The sequence below is a fragment of the Rattus rattus genome, chromosome 4 (assembly GCF_011064425.1).
Source record: "Rattus rattus isolate New Zealand chromosome 4, Rrattus_CSIRO_v1, whole genome shotgun sequence".
Taxonomy (NCBI): Eukaryota; Metazoa; Chordata; class Mammalia; order Rodentia; family Muridae; genus Rattus; species Rattus rattus.
Window position 1 is genome coordinate 22,940,646 of NC_046157.1, and position 15,577 is coordinate 22,956,222.

A 15,577-nucleotide genomic window follows, 5' to 3' on the forward strand; every position below is an offset into this window, starting at 1 on the left:
TGGCTTGTACACTGTAAAGAAGGGACATCAGATAGTCCCGGCTTCTGTGTAGGAGTCTGGGAGAGGCAAATGGAAAAGAGCCTTGATATGCAGAAGCTAACCCACCGGCAATGCCACAGAGAAACCCCGGTTTACCCAACCGTTCGGTTTAATAATCCGCGTCCTGAACTTAGCTGGTGCCCACAGTTTGAGAGCCGTTAGCCACACTCCCCTCCAGTCTTCTGCTGCCCGCTAGCTTCGTTTTGCTCTCCTCCTGGGAAAGATGCTACCTTCATCCCCTGCTCTTGACCTTTGCGTCCTCTTTTCAGTCAAACAAGGAAAGAAAAGCAATTTGCCCGTCTAATAAATGGTGTATGTGAAGACTCCCCACCGCTCCCCTGATAGTAGTTTCCCTTACTGCTCAATTCTGCAAGCCCCACCCTGTCGCCCGGTGTCCTGCACTGACATGACATTTACATACGCTGACGTGACCCTCAACAGCCCTAAAGTTCACTGACACCACTTCTCCGGTGTCACCTGGGTGTCAGTAGTCAGACTTCCTTTAAAACTCTGAGTTATATAAGCAAGAGGTACAATAATTTGGGTTCAAGAAATAAAAACCAGTGGGGCTAGAGAGATAGTTCGGCAGTTAAGAGCACTTGCTGCTCTTGGAGAGGACCGGGGTTCAGTTTCCAGCGCCCTCATTGTCAGCTCACAATTGTCTATAGCTCCAGTTCTAAGGAATCCGACACCTTCCTTCATCCTCCATGGGCTCTAGGCAAACATGTGATACACATGTGGGCAAAACATTCATACGTATTAAATAAAATGCTTAAATGGTTTTTTTTTTTTTAATTAGCAACGTTGACACATGTCTGCAATCCCAACACAGGGGTGGTTAAGGTAAAAGGGTCAGCAGATCCAGAGTGTCACAGAAAGTTCAAGGCCAGCCTGGGCTACGTTAGGCCCTATCTCAAAAAAGCCAAAATGGTGTAAAACAAAACAGGACTTAGTTATGTTATAGTATGATATGTTATTTTGGTTTTTCAAGTCAGGGTTTCTCTACGTCACCTTGGCTATCCTGGAACTCACTCTATATGTCAGGCTGGCCTCAAACTCTCAGAAATCCCCTTGCCTCTGCCTCCCGAGTGCTGGGATCAAAGTCGTGCAACGCCACCTCCTGGCCTGGAATTAGTTATTTTAAATGAATATAAATGAACCATAAGCTTTTCAGAGGACAGCAAAGAGTCTCTTCCCATTGACTTCTGGTTCCGGGACTGCAGTGGGGATTGTCCTGGGAAAGAAATATTACTCTGGCACTCGCAGTGACCTGGCTATGTCCTTCTTCCTATGTCCACCTAGGATTGTGAAGATGTCCAGCCCCAATCTGAACATTGTGACCTTGCTGGGCAGTTGTCTGACCTACAGCAGCGCTTACCTTTTCGGGATTCAAGACGCTCTTGTGGGGAGTTCAGTGGAAGCTCTCATTCAGGTAGGTAACATTTTGGGGTTTTGTTTTGGACACTCTGTTGAATTTTGATAATGTTTCGTGCTCACAGCTCTTCTCGAGATTGATAGTTCTGTATCCAGGTTAAGGACCTATTCCCTGAGGGCCACTTGCTGCCCCGTGTCCTCTGTGGGCCTGAGACATTGCCGATGGCTGAGGCTAGTGACTCCCATTTCTGCCCTCTTCCACTTGCAGACGAGACTGTCCCTGCTGTGCGTCGGGACGACCCTGGTGTTCGGCCCTATTCTGGGGAAGAGCTGGCGACTCTACAAAGTGTTTACCCAGAGAGTCCCGGACAAGAGAGTGGTAAGTTGGTAGCCGGAACACAGTGCGGGTCACACCAGGAGCTCCACAGCGGCTGGGAGCTGGGGAAGTTAGTGGGGATCTCTGAGTGGACTGTAGCATGCTTGAGAGTCTAGCTCCTTCCTTCAACCCTTCCAGGGACACGGCTTCGTAAAGCCCCAGACTTACTGGGCCGAGAGTGAGTGCTGCTGTGACCTAAGTCTTTCAACACGGACTGCTTTTAGGTACTCGCACCCCCAGGCTCCATGGGAACCTGTGAGCTGGCCCATACCTGACACAGTGGGAGGGGAAACGAGACGCCCAGAGAGACTGACTCTTGACACAGACTGGGAGCTGCCGTGAGAGGAGAGCACAGAGAAGCTGTAGCAAGAAGCACAGTCATCCCCTCCCTAGAGTTCAGACAACCCTCTGCACCAAGAGGGGCATAGCTAAAGCAGTGAGCAAAAAAATGAACTCAGTGGGTAGAATAGGCTCTGGGGGCCATGCAGCAGCCGAGTCACCTGCATGTCCCCGACATCCAACATTTATTATAACCATGCATCCTCCATTGTATCAAACTCCCTGGTCTGACTGTCCAGACCTCATATACGAATGTGTCGGGCTCCTTCTCTGTAGTTACAGGATTTTAAGAACCAAAAGGTATTGAATCATGATGAATACTTAGTGAAAAGTTCAGTTGTGAGTAACCACGCAGATGGAGAAAGTTGGCTAGAAGGACAGATTTTTACCCTCGTAAATTTCTTTTTCTAAAATAGCTCTTTTTTTTTTCCCGAGGTGTAATGGACACGTAAGAAATCCACATATTGGGTTGGGGATTTAGCTCAGTGGTAGAGCGCTTGCCTAGGGAGCGCAAGGCACTGGGTTCGGTCCCCAGCTCCGAAAAAAAGAACCAAAAAAAAAAAAAAAAAATCCACATGTTAAAAGTGTGACACAGACAGGTGTGGTAGCACGCAACTTCAATCCCAGCATTTGGGAGGCAGAGGCAGGTGGATCTCTGAGTTCAAGGTCAGTCTGGTCTACAGAGTGAGTTCCAAGACAGCCAGGGCTACACAGAGAAACCCTGTGTGGAAAACCAAAGACCAAAGCCCGAACAACAAAGAAGTATGATACTTGGCAGGGGAGACACCAATGTCAGGGAGAAGGTTTTCCCAGGGTGAGGCTTACCCTGGGCACTTGGGGCTTGCTTGACTTCGTGAGTGTGGTGTTAGTGAGGACTACATTCAAGCTCTTCCCTGAAGAAAAAAGAAAGAGGGAGGTGTGATGTTGACGCATAAATGCACCCATGAAACCTGAGACCTAGCAAACTCCACCATCCCCAGATGCTCAACATCCTCAGCTACTGCCCTGCCCAGCGCCACAGACCCTCCCTATTCCAAGAGCACTACTGTTTTGCTTTCCGCCGTTAAAGATTAGTTTCGTCTTTTCAGAGTTTCCCGTGAATGGAATCCTGGGCAGGAGAGAGAGCTCGCAGTTAACAGAGCTGGGTTTGTAGCACCCACGTTGGACATGCGCACGCACCCACACACAGATACACAGAATTTAAAACTAAAAATAAATCTTTAAAAAAACAAATTTTAGACATATATATTTTTCTTATTTTTTATTTTTTTTTTATGTGTTTGAGTGTTTGGCCTGTGGTCTGTATGTGCTCCAAGAGTGCCTGGGACCAAGGAGGTAAGAACAGGGCATCAGATCCCTCAGAATTGGAGTTTACTGATAGTTATGAGCCACCCTGTGGTTGCTGGGAACCAAATCTTTGTCCTCTGCAAGAGCAGCAGGTGCTCTTAACCACTGAGCTCTTAACCAACTCCTAAAAATAAATCTTAAAACAAAAAAAAAGTGCCCCCCCCCCCCGAGCAGTGGCTATGCACACCTTTAATCCTAGCACTCTGGAGGCAGAGGCAGGTGGCCCTTTGAGATTGAAGATAGCCTGGTCTACAGAGTAAGTTCCAGGACAGCCAGGTCTCTGCAGAGAAAGTCTGTCTTAAAAAAAAAAATCAAACAAAGAAAAAAATTGTTACTTGGGACATAGTTCAGTAGGAAGATTGCCCGGTGGGAACCATACAGTGGACAGTGGATATTCTTGTCTAGTGTGGTTTATTTTATTCATGTAATTATATTGAATGTAATTACTTGTTCGTGTTGCTGTGTACGTTAATCATTTATCTGTTCACCCATTGATGGAGTTTGGGACTAACACAGAGAAAATGGTGTGAACATTCCTGTACACATCTTTGTAAAGCGCCATGCTTTTCTGCTTCTCTTTGATAAAAGCCTGAGTGTGGAGTGGTTGGCTCATAAGGTGAGCGTGTGTATCTTCGTTTTGTTTGTTTTCGAGGCAAGGTCTCAGTATGTAGCCTTGGCACTCACTATGTGTTCCCTGGCTGGCCTTGAATTCGCAGTTCTTCCTGCCCCTGCGTCCTGAGCACTGGGATTACAGGTGCGGTCCAGCATCTGTAATGAGGTCCTGTGCTAACTTTTTCTTTGTGCATTGTACTTTGGATATTAAGTCTAAGAAATGGTTGCTGAATTAATGGTACCAATTTTTTTTCTCCTGGATTTACTTCTAGAAATGTTAGAGCTTTTGTTGTGTGTGTGTGTGTGTGTGTGTGTGTGTGTGTGTGTGTGTGTGTGTGTGTGTGTGTGTGTCAGAATGGGTATGGTCTTCTCCTTTCACCATTTGGGACCTGGGGATCAATGCTCAGGTCATCAGATTTGAGGAAAAGCAGTTTTACCTGCCAAGCCATCTCACCAGCTCTCAAATTAGTTCTTAAATTGATTTCTCAATCTGCATCAAAATCATGTTGGGATTATGATTGAAGACGTACTAAATCTAAGGTCAAATAATGATTTGATTTCTTAATGCTGGTTAACAATGTCGGTTGTTGACCAATGACTACTGTACATTTCTCCAGGTATTTAGATTTTCATTAACTTATCTCAGCATAGATCTTTCACCTATCTCACCAAATGTACTACCCGTTAAGTTGTTATATATTCTATTGTTTTTGTGAATTACACTTTTAAGTTGGTGTTCTAGTTAGGGTTTCATTGCTCTGAAGGGATAACATGACCAAGGCAAACTCTTATAAAGGAAAACATTTAATTCGAGCTGGGTTACAGTTTCAAAAGTTCGGTCCTTTATCACCATTGTGAGAAGCACAACAGCGTCCAGGCAGACGTGATACTGGAAGAGCTGAGTCCTATATCTTAATCCAAAGGCAGCAGAAGGGAACCGTCTTAGGCAGGCAGCCAGGAGGAACCTGGACTTCTACACTGGACAGAGCTTAAGTATAGGAGAACTCAAAGCCACCTCCCTTCCAACCTCCAGTGGCACATTTCCTACAAGCCCACAAATACTCCAACAAGACCACACCTCCTAATAGTGCCACTCTCTACGGGCCAACCATTCAAATACATGAATCTATGCGGGCCAAACCTATTCAAACCACCACACTCCACTCCCTGGCCCCCATAGTCTTGTAACCAACATGCATTTAGTCCAACTTCAAAAGTTCCCATAGTCTATCATAGTCTGAACGATGTTTAAAAGTCCAAAGTTCAAAGTCTCTTCTGAGATTCATGTAATCTCTTAACTGTAGTCCACTATAAAATCAAACAGCAAATCACATAGTCCAACATCATAGGATATACATTATCATTCCAAAGCATCACAGTTATGAAACATTGGACCAAAGCAAGACCAAAAACCCGCTGGGCAAACTCCAAACCCTGGGTCTCCATGTCTGATGTCCAACTCCTTTCAGCTTTATTGATTTCAATGAAATTCTTTCTCTTGTGCTGGTTCCACTCCCTGGTAGCAGCTTTCCTCAGCAGGTATGCCCCAGCTTTGGCATCTCTAGCATCTTGGGGTCTCCAAGGCAACTTAAATTTCACAGCTTTTTGTTCTAATATCTGGGATCCACACATGATCTTCTGGGCTCCTCCAAGGGGCTTGGGTCACTTGTCCAGCTCTGCCCTCTGTAGCCCTGTAGGCTCTGGGTGCTGCTGTTCTTGGTGGTCATCCCATGGTACTAGCATCTCAATATGCTAGCATCTTCCACTGCACCTGGGCTGTACGTTCACCAATAGCCTCTCACAGGCTCCCTTCATGGTGCCAAGCCCCTACTTCTTTGCATGACCCCTTCAATCTTGGGCCTTCAGCTACCACTGAAGCTACATTTTCACCAATGACTTTCCCTGGTCTCCCACAGTGCCAAGCCTCAGGTGCTCATGTCTTCAAAGCCAGCACCACCTGGGTGATTCTTACACATTACCAAGTCTGGATTGCCAGCATGATATTTATCTCTGGAACACAGCTTCTTTGTGCTCTCAGAAAATACTTCCCAGAAGATTTCACCTCAGTAATGCTGGTCTCCTCTTAATCACTACTAATATCTTAGCTCCAGCTAACCAGCATCAATTGTCCCAGTAACCCCTTCTATGCTTGATTCTAAATCCAGAGTCATATGGCCAAAGTTGCTGAGTTCCGTTGCTTGCTGGGGCTAGAACATGGCCCCTTGTTCTATTACGTTATCACCACCTTTCTGTTTTGAATGATTTCCTTCACTGCCTAAGCTTGGCTGTCCTGGAACTTGCTCTGTAGACTGACCTTGAACTCAGATTTGCATGCCTCTGTCTCCTGAATCCTGAGATTAAAAGCATTTACCACCACCTGGACTTAAGCTTTTCTTTAATTCCTTTTCACAAGATCTTTATGAGCCCGGCCACAATGCCTCAAGTTCTGGATCACAGGTGTGCCCTCCCTTTCTGGATTGCAGTTAATTACAGATAAAATTACAGCCAACTGAGAATAGCCAACACAATCCATCCTTTATCCACCTGACATGCAATCCTATTTCCTTATGTCCAAATGAAAACAATAACCAAGTCACAATAACACCAAACAGGATATAACTATCCCTTGTTCCACTGCAAATGCATAAACAATAAACTTAGCTGGGCGGGATCTTGCCCCAAAGTCACCACTCCCTTAATTTGATTTAAGGACCTTGAACACAGGAAGTAGCTCCATTCCACTTCCTGGTCCCTTTTAATATTTGAACCATACATCTTGTATTTTTGCTTTCTAAGCTTGCTATGTTGGATCAAAATGCTCCTCATAAGAGTGACCCAACCACAGGGCAGCGTCTAAACCAGGTTGTTTGGAGATTTCCTTTGCCAATGCCATTAACCTAAGTCTCTTCACCTTAGCCTCAGGCAGACTCTGCAGGGAAAGGTGAAAGGCAGCCACATTCTTCACCAAAATATCACAAGAACAATCTCTAGGCAACATACCAAAATTCTTCTCCTCTGAAACCTCTTTTTTTTTTTTTAAGATTTATTTATTTTGTGTATATGAGTACATTGTCACTGTCTTCAGACACACCAGAAGAGGGCATCAGATCCCATTGCAGATGGTTGTGAGCTACCATGTGGTTGCTGGGATTTGAACTCAGGACCTCTGGAAGAGCAGTCAGTGCTCTTAACTGCTGAGCCATCTCTCCAGCCCTCCTCTGAAACCTCTTAAGCCAGGCTCCCACAGTTCAAATCACCCTCAGTAACACTGTCTGACATGTTCCTGTTAGTACGGCCCATTAAGTTCTGCTGAAATTATACCACTGCTTTCTAATCCAAAGATCCAAACTCCACATTCATCCAAATTAGAAAAACAACAATAACAATGACAAAAAATCCCTTTAGATCTGTTATAGTAATACCTCTTGGTCCCCAAAATCTACATTCCTCCAAACAAAAACATGGTCAGGCCTTTCAAAATACCCCAATCCCTGATACCAACTTCTGTCTTAGGGTTTTATGGCTGTGAAGAGACACCATGACCAAGGCAACTCTTATAAAGGCAAACATTTAGTTGGGGCTAGCTCACAGTTTCAGAGGTTTTGTTCCTTATCATCATGGCGGGAAGCATAGCCCTGCAGGCAGACATGGTGTTGGAGAAGGAGCTGAGTGTTCTACTTCTAGATCCAAAGGCAGCAAGAAGACTAGAATTCTACACAGGGTAAAGCTTAAACATAGGAAACCTCAAGATTTCCCCTACAGTGACACATTCTCCAACAAGGCCGTTCTACCTCATAGTGCCACTCCCCATGGGCCAAGCATTCAAACACATGAGTCTAGGAGGGCCAAACCTATTCAAACCACCACAGTTGGCCTTTACTCAGATACAGACAAATGGTGGAGTTTGGAGCTGATCTTATATATTGCAACTTTGCTAGATTGTCCGTTGGTTCTGGTAGCTTTATTTTTTTTTAAACAATCTCACAATCTAGTCCAGGCTGACCTATGGAGTCTAGACTGGCCTTATGGTGAACTTCCTGTCTCAGCTTCCAAAATGTTGTACTCACAGTTGTTCTACCGTATGCAGATTTTTCTAGCAACTTTTTTATTTGCTTATTTTTCAAGACAGGGTTTCTCTGTGTAGCCCTGGATGTCCTGGAACTCAACCTGGCCTTGAACTCAGAGATCCACCTGCCTCTGCCTCCCAAGTGCTGGGATTAAAGGCATGTGGCACCACTGCCACTAGCAACTTTTTTAATAGACTCCATTAGATTCTCTGTATAAATGTCACTTATGAATAAAGAATTCTCATCTGGTAGAACTTGTTCAAAAAAATAGTACAACTTCAAGTTGAGGTGATAAGAGCAAAATAACCTTCCATTATTCTTTCTCATTTTTATATAAATATGTGTGTCTTGTTCACATGCAACATCTGTGTACCATGTGTATGTGGTACTCAAGGAAGCCAGAAGAGGGCATCAGAGCCCTTAGAACTTGAGTTAGAGATGTTTGCTAGCCTCCGCTATGGATGCTGGGAACTGAACCTCTGCCAGGGCTCTCAAAGATGAGGCATCTTTCCCGCCTCCTTCAATTATTGTTGACTTATGGGAAAGGTACTCAGCCCTTCTCTCCTAAGCATGAATTGGGTGCTGTGGGATAATCTATGATTATCCTTACCAAGAGAGAGAGAGAAGGAGAGAGAGAGAGAGAGAGAGAGAGAGAGAGAGAGAGAGAGAGAGAGAGATTTATAGGAAAAAGCCATAATGAACTCATTATGCATCCTCATGTATAGCTTATGTATATCAATAAAAACATTTTAAAGAACAAACAAAAGAATGGTTCAGCTGCAGTTTCATAGGAACTGCTTTTCGGTTGCAAAAGGTTCTGTTTTATTCTTAGTTTCCTGAGAATTTTTATCAATATCGGTGCTGAGTTTTGTTAAAAAAAATTTTTCCCACGTCCATTGAAATTATATATTATTTCCTTGTTTAGTCTACTTATGTGGTGAACTGTGCTAAATGACTGTAAGACGCTCAATCAACCATGCATTCCTGAGATATCCCCGAATTGCTCACGCTATGTTATACTCTTTGTATTTGGTTAAATTCCTTTTAATAAGAATTTTGATTGGATTTGTGCATTTGTGCTTTTAGCAGATATTGCTTTGTAGTTTTCTCTTCCTATAATATATTTACCTAGTCTGGGTATCGGGGTAATCCTGATCTTGTAGAGTGAGTTGGGACCTGTCCTTCCTCTTCAGTGTCTGGAATGTGTTGAGTGTGATTGTAAAACCATGACGTGCTTCTCACAACCATTGCATAGCCACTCTGAAGCAACTACGTCCACTCCTTCCCGCCCCCAATCTTTCTGTTATCACTTCCATTTTTGTATATACCACAAACCCCATTCAGTTGTCGTGGTTTCATTAAACAATTAACTTCTAAAAGTATTTAGTAAAACTAAACCACATATTTTCCTGTGTAATTTCCCTTTCCAATGGTCTCAATCTCCTGTACACACTTTTTGTGTTTTGTTTTGTTTGTTTGTTTTTGAGACAGGGTCTCACTGTGTAGCCCTGATTGACCTAGAACTCACAGAGAGGTACCTCCTCCTACCTCCCAAGTGCTGGAATTAAAGCCTTGGGTAGCCTCAACCAGCCTTACATCCTTATTTTTATTTGGTGTTATTCCCTTTTATCTGAAGTCTATGTACATTCTAGAATGGGTGTGCAAGCACTGAACTCTTTCAACTTTGTGGAGCTGGAAAAGTCTTTATTTTGACTGTGTTTTGAAGAGATATATTGCCATGTGGTTGTTGTGTGGGGTTGGAGATGGAGTGTAGAGCTTGTCTCATGCTGGTCGAAGGATCTACCACTGAGCTGTATTCCAGTCTCAAAAAGTTTCCCCTTTGTTTCCATGTTTGATGCCTCTCCCCAGCTGTCTTCTCACTTGGCCTTATATGGTCTGGCGCTGTCTTTGTCTTTGCTCCTCAGTACAGAGCGTGCCTTCTCCCTGACTGCTAGCAGTATCAGGTTCTCATGTGAGCAGTTTAATTAAGCAATGGGTTTATCTTGCTCCCATAAACACCATGGGTTCTAACTGACTTGCTTCTTTCTTTCGGTGGTTGTCAAGAGCATGAATCTACCATAGCCATCACCCTGTCCAGAACTCAACTCCTGATGAATCAAGGACCTCAACATAGGACCAGATACTATGAATCTGTAAAGAGAAAGTAGGAAATAGGCAATCCCAGCACTCAGGAGACAGAGGCAGGTGGATCTCTGAGTCTGAAACTATCCTCGTCTACAGAGTGAGTTCCAGGACCTCCAGGGCTACACAGAGAAACCCTGTCTGGAAAAACAAAAAACAAAAAACAAAAAACAAAAAGAAAAAGAAGAAAGTAAGTAAGTATGAAAGAAAGAAAGAAAAGAAAAAGAAAAAAGAAAGTAAGAAAGAAAGAAAATAAAAGAAAAAGAAAAAAGAGAAAGGAAATATGGCTTGGGCTTGAACTCCTTGGTACAGGAAAGGATTTTCTGAACAAGACACTGATGCCAATTAATAAATGGGATTTCATGAAACTAAAAAGCTTTTGTACAGCAAATGGCACCATCATTTGGACAAAACAGAAGCCTACAGAATGGAAAAGTCTTTAAAAATTATACATCTGGGGTTGGGGATTTAGCTCAGTGGTAGAGCGCTTGCCTAGGAAGCGCAAGGCCCTGGGTTCGATTCCCCAGCTCCGAAAAAAGAAAAAAAAATTATACATCTGATAAGAGTTAGTTATCTAGAGTATATTAAGAACTATAAAAATGAGTATCAAAACAATAACCCAATTTCAAAGTGGGGTATAGAACTTAATAGAGTTCTCAAAAGATAAAACAAACAAACAAACAAAAAAATGGCTCGCAAACACTTCAAAAAGTATTCAACATCCTTAGCTGCCAGGGTAATTCAAATTAAAAATACTTAGAGATTTCATCTTATCCCAGAAAGAATGGCCAACATTAATAAAAAACAAATGACAGCACCTACTGGCAAAGGTGTGGGGAAGGAGGGACACTTATTCACTGCTGGTGGGAGTGCAAACCGGTACAACCACTGTGGAAACCAGTGTGGGGGTTCCTCAAAAGCTGACAACAGAGCTCCCACAAGATCCAGCTTTTCCACTCTTGGGCATGTACCAAAGGACTGTGCATCTTACTACAGAGACCTGGCTCATATGTGCTCAGTGCTGCTCTATTCATAAGAGCCTGGAAACAGCCTTGATGTCCATCAGTGATGAACGAATAATGAAGTGACTTGCCTTTCCCCAAGGGGTGTTATTCAGCTGGTAAGGAAAATGGAGTTTGCAGGTAAAGGGATGCAGCTAGAACAAAAAATCCTGAGTGAGGTGACCCAGACATGAAAGGACAAACACTGCATGTTTTCTTTTATCGTGCTTTTAAGTTTTAGACATATGCATTTCGATATAACTTCAGAAGCTGGGCAGCTCGTGAGGGAACACGAAAGAGGGAATCTTCCAAAGAAAGGGGAATAGAGTATGGACTTATGGAGATATAAAGAGAAAACTAGAAACCAGGTATGGTGTCACACGCCTGTAATCCCAGCACTCGGGAGGCAGAAACAGGCCGATCTCTGGGACTTGGAGGCCAACCTAGTCTCCACAGTGAGTTCCAGGATAGCCAGAACTAGTGAGAGCCTGCCACTCCCCCCCCCCAAAAAAAAGAAAATCAAAATGAGGGGGAAGACCGAGGAGGATTAAATGAGGAGGAGGGTGGAAAATCAGTGAAAAGAAGAAACATGGGGGGGGGGGGTTGGGGATTTAGCTCAGTGGTAGAGTGCTTGCCTAGCAAGCGCAAGGCCCTGGTTGGGTCCCAGCTCTGAAAAAAAAAAAGAAAAAAAAAAAAAAAAAAAAGAAGAAGAAACATAGGAAGGGACAACTAACCTGGAAGCACTAAAGGCCTTTGAAGAGCCATGTGGAAACTTATATATATATATATATATCTTCCATACATATATACGGAAGCTAAATAAAGTCACTATATAACGGGGAGACAATGCCCATAAGATGTCTTATGCTAGCAGGTAAACCCTCGAATGCCAAGAATGGGTTATTTATTGTTACATTATAGGTCAAGGGAGTCCTATAGAACACTACCACCCTGAAAATCACAGGCTGTTGCCAAGGCTCTTCTCCATAACGTGGTAGCAAGTCCTTGAAATTGCTGAAGACACAACTTACTTATGTCATTGAACAATGAAGAAAGCAGGCTGGTGCCCCACCGGAAGTTTCACTCCTATTGACCGGTGTTCGTGATGCTGGGGGGCTCCCCATGCTACCAGAGAAGCAAAGTCAGCATCAGTTATCACCTATCTGCAAATTCTGTGACCTCCAACAGACGGGCCTACGAGATGTACTCAGGCTGTAGAGACACGGATATTACGGGCAACCAACGGCTTTGTACTTGGATCGAAGGCCTACTCTGTAAGATGCAGTCCATCCCTGATGCCGCTGAGGTTGCCTAGATCAGTCATGGGCCTGCTGCTATTACCCTGCTAACAGAACATCAAGGTAAAACGGTGTCCAGCGGCTGCTGCTATACCCAGAGGCCAGAGCACTGCTCAGCTCTCACTAAAGCAGCCTCTTCCTACAGTGAATTGTAATTGACACAGAGACCCCTGGGTGATGCACAAAGTCAGAGACCTTGGAGCGCTTAAGCCCAAATGAGTTCTTTTTATAAAATCCCTCCCCTCAAGGCTCAGGGATCTATTCAGAAAAGGAGGTAGAAAGATTGTAAGAACCAGAGGTGGCAGAAAGAGTGTTATCCAGACACAAAAGGACAGCTACACGGAGGAACGCACAGAGACCGTGTTAGTGCACACAGGACCCATGCAGGTTCAAGGCAGACAGGATACCAGCGCAGAGAAGAGAACATAGATCAAGGGTCCCCGCCCCAACCAAGAAGCTATTTGCAGCAGATACCTGCTGGGAAAGGGAAAAATCAGTGGTTTTTTGAACGAATGGAGTGTCACTGGGTATATCAGCTACACTCCTGGGCAGACCAACACAAAATGGACTCCATGTTATTGTTTACACTTTTCTTGGTTTTGTTTTGTTTTTGCTTTTGCTTTTTGACTTATCAGGATTTGGGGGAGTCGGGGAGGGTTATTGTATTGTTCTGTTTTCCCAGGATAGGGTTGTTCTGTGTAGCCCTGGCTGTCCTAGAAACTGCTCTGTAAACCAGGCCGGCCTTGAACTCAGAGAGCTCTCCAAGTGCTGGTGCTAAAGGCATGTATCACCTTCTGCCTCTGTTTTCATCTGTTTTGGCTTTTCGTTTTTTGCTTTTGTTTTGTTTTCAAGAAAAGACATCAGGTTGTGTTGTGCCGGGAAGGGTGCGTGAACCCCAAAAGGCCACCAAGGAGCCAACTCTGATGCAATCACCCTAGGGTCTTTAAAGCTCGAGCTTGGGCAGCACCACCATCTTTGACGCAGCAGAACAGGAGGGTGAAGCCCAGAGCTCTCAGCGGGACAAGGCTTTATAGGAAATGTCGAGCAAGCCAAGGCACTTCGGCCTGGCAAGCATCTAACTGTATGACTACTGTGAGATGACAGGTGGGTGCTCTGAAGCAAAGCCATGAGCAATCACTACAGGCTTGAAAGTACATCTCAGACAATCAGACTTATCTTCGATTGTTGCTAGGAAGTAGCTAGGGAGTAACTCTGAGGTATGGGCCAAGGACAAGCCATGGGGTCCTTCCTGGCACTTGGGTGCAGCCTGGGTTCAGCTATAGGTCAAGTTTCTCTTACGATGGAGGCCGGTCCCAAGATGGAGTAGGTCTGGGCTCTCCATTGAATAGGTAGGAATGATCTGGGAGGACTTGGGGAGGGGAATGGATATGATCAAAATATATTGTATGAAAAAAATCTTTAATAAAATAAAAAACCTGGAGGGGAGAATCCTTTGATCATCCCTCCCTGGAGTCCAACAGTATGTTTGTTTTTGTTGCCAAGGTCTTATACATTTTTTTTTACTAATTCTCACAATCAATTTAAGATTGTCACTAAAATAACATTTTCTTCACACCAGTCAAACTATAGAGAAAATATTAATAATTCCTCCATCTGCCAATCCCATCTCTGAGTTAACGGCTAAACCTGGCACTAAAACCTCTACACTTCCTTATTTTAAAAAATATTATTTATTTAAGTTTATGAATACACTGTAGCTGTCCTCAGACACACCGGAAGAGGGCATCAGATCCCATTACAGATGATTGTGAGCCACCATGTGGTTGCTGGGAATTGAACTCAGGACCTCTGGAAGACCAGTCAATGCTCTTAACCGCTGAGCCATCTCTTCAACCTCAAAAACCTCTACACTTCTTAATGAGCTCACAGAGACACCTCTAGAAATAAAAGCGAACTTCCTTTATTATAAGACATTTGCCAGAAAGGGTAGAGTATCAAACCATTAAGCAAGCCAGGCAGTGGCACTCAGAGACAGAGGCAGGTAGTTTGAGGCCAGCCTGGTCTACAGAGATAGTTCCAGGACAGCCAGGGCTACACAGAGAAGCCTTGTCTTGAAAAATCAAACAAACCAAAAACAAAACAAAAAAACAAAAACAAAACAAACAAATAAAAAAGCCAAAACAGTTAAACCAGTGGAAACATTTAATGGTAACAGTAACAGTAACTCAACAGACTTACAGAGAAGGCTCTCCATCTTGTAATCCTAAACATGGATTTGGTAGGTCAGTGTGAGGGTGTGCGTTTCACCTTTGATGGCTGCATTCCAGGCTCCTACGTACCTCCGCACACTGAGGACGCTCTAGTGTCTGTGTTACACAGCCAGCGTGCAAAAAGACATTTTGACCTTGGCTGTTTTGCAGATTATCAAAGACCTGCAGTTGCTGGGGTTGGTGGCAGCCCTGGTGGTGGCTGATGTAATTCTGCTCGTGACGTGGGTGCTGACGGATCCCATCCAGTGCCTCCAGATCCTTGGTGTCAGCATGAAGGTGAGAGGCTGCCTATCCCTCGGCCGTCTGATCCCTTACCTAGGCTGGCTTCCGTGATACACAGGGTCGTCCTCTCAGTAGAACCCACTGAGCGGCTGTTCCTAAGAGAAGTTCCTAAGACCCTGCCCCTTGTCTGGAAACTATGCTGCTACCACAATGCTCCTTGTGCCCCTCCCGATCGATCACCCCGTGGGAGTCCCCAGATGTCAGTGCACAGGGAATCTGAGTGGCAGCTCTCTCTGCTTGCAGTCACGGAGGGGAACGTTCGGCTCTCGGGAGTTGCCTTTCCCTCCGTGTCGGGAAGTGATGCTCTGAGGTTGCCTTGGTGGTCGTTCGACCGTGGTTCAAATCCCAGGCTGTATCAGCCATGTCCCTGGGGAAGACTGCACATCAACTCTAAGCCTCCTTTCCAGACAGAGGAGTAAGTTAGAGATAACAACCCTGCCCCTTTCACTGGAGGTGAAACAAGAGAAAT

At 44.5% G+C, this 15,577-nt stretch overlaps 1 protein-coding gene across 1 annotated transcript in view; it reads left to right on the top strand.

Annotated features, from left to right (window-relative positions):
- The window catches only part of Gpr156 (G protein-coupled receptor 156), a 92,999-nt gene that overhangs the window by 59,948 nt on the left and 17,474 nt on the right, over nucleotides 1–15,577 (top strand). The window contains exons 4-6 of the mRNA XM_032900190.1: nucleotides 1,342–1,471; nucleotides 1,682–1,792; nucleotides 14,977–15,102. Of these exons, the coding sequence (XP_032756081.1) occupies nucleotides 1,342–1,471; nucleotides 1,682–1,792; nucleotides 14,977–15,102 (367 nt within the window). The remainder of the gene's footprint in view (nucleotides 1–1,341; nucleotides 1,472–1,681; nucleotides 1,793–14,976; nucleotides 15,103–15,577) is intronic.